The following is a 3,341-nucleotide window of genomic DNA, read 5'->3' as shown; positions in this document are numbered from 1 at the left end:
TCATTCTAGTATATTTCCTTCAAAATCTTTTCTATATATTTAAGTATGATTGCAATTACCACTTCCTATCAGGAGTGGGGTTCCTATACTCTCAAACTACTGGAAAACCTGAATCCAAAATCCCATCATGAGGCTTTGCTTTCTTAGCCATGTCTGATACCAAATACTTTAATCTGATATCCTTAAGAAACAAAGATTGAGCTAAACCTTATTAGCTAAAAGTCAGGAATGAGGTAAAATGGATATAAGACAGGGAAGATAAGACTATGAATTATCTAACCGGTCACTGTTTGGCATCAAAGGCAAAAGCAAATGTTTCTTCTCTCACTGGATTATCTTCCCAGAAAGCAGTAAAAATATTATATACTAGACATTCCATTTAGAAAGAAAAAAGACAATTGTCCATTGCTTCTAATTCCCATGTTGTTGTTGTTGTTGTTATGTGCCATCATGTCTGATTCCCATAGGTCAGCATTGTCTTTATATTACTTAACAACTCGTCACATCTGGATTGCACATACAGGCTATTGAACAGAGAAGCACTTTATTATCTGTGTTAACAGAGACACAGTACAATGACCGATGAGGTGCTGGTATATATATATTTTTTTTTTCCATTTTTATTTATTGAGACAGAATTCACCTAACACATAATTAATCATATGAAAGGATACAAATCAGTGGTATTTAGTATATATTCATAGTGCTGAATATGTATATGCATACATTCACAGTTTTGAATATATATATATATGGCCAAGGAGCTCTGGTGGCATAGTGGGTAAGGTATTTGACTGCTAACCAGAAGTTTGGTTGTTCAAATCCACCAACTGCTTTGTTGAAGGAAGATGAGGCAATCTACTTCCATAAAGATTTAAAGCCTTGGAAACCCAATGGAGGGGAGTCAATTATACATCAGAATAGACTCAATGACATGTATATATTTTATATACACTTTATATACATATGGACATATATATGTATATAAAATTATACTTATTTATTTATGTATTATTTTTCCCTCTTACTATATGAGTTTTTCAAAATGGTTTTTGAAACCAATTTTATGATCTAATCTTTATGTTACAGATTATTCTGATACAGATAACCTTTATAGATAATGCAATCTAGCCTAACATTGAAATTAACATTTTCCAGACATTTCTACCAAGGCTTTTGGGATACTGGGGTCTTCCTTTGTGGGGAAGAGTTCAGAAGCATCTTACCCAATGAAAGCGGAAAGATTCTGTTGCTTTTTTTCTCCCTTTATTTTTCCTTTAAATGTGTTGAATTGTCTTTCTGAAGGAAGATTTAATAAAAGCACTAAATATTCCACTAATTTAACTCTTAACCTTAGCTCAAAAATTCTCACTTTTATCTTCTGCTCTGCAATGCTGGGGCAATGACTATAAAAACCACATGTTTTCTCTACCAGGTGGCTTTCTATTTCAATAGTAGCTCAATGGAATGAGAACAAAATCAAAAGAATTAGGAGAAAAAGCTGCAATATCAGGTCAAAATAAAATGTCAAAATATGATGAACTTGAGGCAGGTATGTAAGAAGTATAGAGTAAGAATGAACACAAATATATATATAAGTTGTCCAAACACGAAGAGTGTTAGGGAAAGGCTAAAGATATTGAGCTCTGAGTTGTGGCTGTCTTTTGAATCCTTTTGTATGCATTTTCTGGATCATTCCACATCAGTTTTAAGGCTCAGTTTTGAGCACTAAAGGGAAATGCAAAATGCTTTTCATGCCTGTTGCTTTCCTTCCAAAAACAATTGATGGTGCCACATCTTCTTCATGGAATCCTTCATTTCCATGTTTCTCAGTGTATAGATCAAAGGGTTGAACATGGGTGCAATGATGGTGTAGAAAAGAGCAAATACTTTATCTTCTGGAAAAGTTACAGTTGGTCTAATGTAAATGAACAGTACAGGCACAAAGAACAGAACTACCACTGTTATGTGAGAACTGCAAGTTGAAAGAGCTTTGGTACGGCTTTTAGCAGGGTAAGGCCTGATGGTATATAATATCAGAACATAAGACACCATCAAAATCACAAAGGTCATCAAAGCAAGCACACCTGAATTGGCAATTACCAATAGACCAATTCTCTGTGTATTGGTGCAAGCCAATTTCAGCAAAGGATATACATCACAGAAATAGTGATCTATCTCATTAGGGCCACAGAAGGGTAAGAAGATAGTGAGCAGAAACTGACTGGCAGAGTGTATAAATGCTCCAGTAAAACAAGCTATGATAATTGCATTACACCTCTGTCTGCTCATGATGACAGTGTAGTGTAGGGGCTTGCAGATGGCCACATAGCGGTCATAAGCCATGCCTGTGAGGATAAAGATCTCGATACCTCCAAGTAAGTGCATGATAAAAAGTTGTGCCATGCAGTTATTATAGGAAATGGTCTTCCTTTCTGCAAGTAAGTCAGTCATTAGTTTAGGTGTCACTGTGGATGTGAAGCAAAGGTCACAGAGAGAGAGGTAGTTAAGGAAGAAATACATGGGTTGACCATTTAGCTGACTGCATGTGATAGAAATTATTATGGACATGTTTCCTATACAAATAGCAATGTAACAAAATAAGAAAAATACAAAGCAAAGAATTTCAATGTTTTTGTTTTGGGAAAGGCCCAAGAGAATAAACACAGTAACATTATTCCTATTTTCCATGGTCCAATAGAGTTCACACTCATAACAATCACCTGAAAGACAAAATTTAGAAGTCATTGTCAGAATTATGTATGGATAATTTTAGCAATGATACACATATTATAAAAACTATGCTTACTTGAACTGATGGCAATGTTTTAGAAATTGAAAATTTGATATGATATAAAAGTATATTTTCTGGTTAGTCTAATGATGATTTCCTTAAATATTTCAGGATATTATGTTAAATATCATGATTAATAGAAAAGAATACATTCAATCCGTCAATCAAAAAAATTGGCATTAATCAATCATGTTCCAACTTTAATAGAATATAAAACTAAGTCTTAGCAAAGATGCAATTCTGAGTTATTACAAATGCAAAATTTGCTGCAAAATAAGTCCACGTTTTTATTTAATGATGTAAAAGCAAATCTAAAGGTTTAATAATGGTCACTAGTTGACAATGTTGTTAGCTGCCTTTGAGTCAGCCCTGATTCATGGGGACCCAATGCAATGGAACAAAATGCAGTCCAGTATTGCATTATCTCCATGATTTGTTGGAGGGTCACTTCCATTGTGATCCATAGGTTTTCCTTGGTTAATTTTTGGAAGTTGATAGTCAAGCCTTTCTCCCTCATCCCTCTTAGTTTGGAAGCTCCGCTGAAACC

General features: G+C 34.4%; 1 protein-coding gene across 1 annotated transcript; it reads right to left on the bottom strand.

The window, feature by feature from the left end:
• Window positions 1-1,752: 1,752 nt before the first annotated feature.
• Window positions 1,753-2,697, bottom strand: LOC103210754 (olfactory receptor 4P4-like). The gene has a single exon (XM_007956667.2). The coding sequence runs from the start codon at window positions 2,689-2,691 to the stop codon at window positions 1,753-1,755; it is 939 nt and encodes a 312-aa protein (XP_007954858.1). The 5' UTR covers window positions 2,692-2,697.
• Between the last annotated feature and the right edge of the window lie 644 nt (window positions 2,698-3,341).

This window comes from Orycteropus afer, unplaced genomic scaffold (assembly GCF_000298275.1).
Source record: "Orycteropus afer afer isolate SDZICR_OR568_19922 unplaced genomic scaffold, OryAfe1.0 scaffold00650, whole genome shotgun sequence".
Taxonomy (NCBI): Eukaryota; Metazoa; Chordata; class Mammalia; order Tubulidentata; family Orycteropodidae; genus Orycteropus; species Orycteropus afer.
This window is presented reverse-complemented; position numbering and strand designations above follow the sequence as displayed.

Excerpts from the sequence above, each read along its gene's own strand:
- LOC103210754 (XM_007956667.2), bottom strand. The coding sequence starts at position 2,691 with ATGGAAAATAGGAATAATGTTACTGTGTTTATTCTCTTGGGCCTTTCC.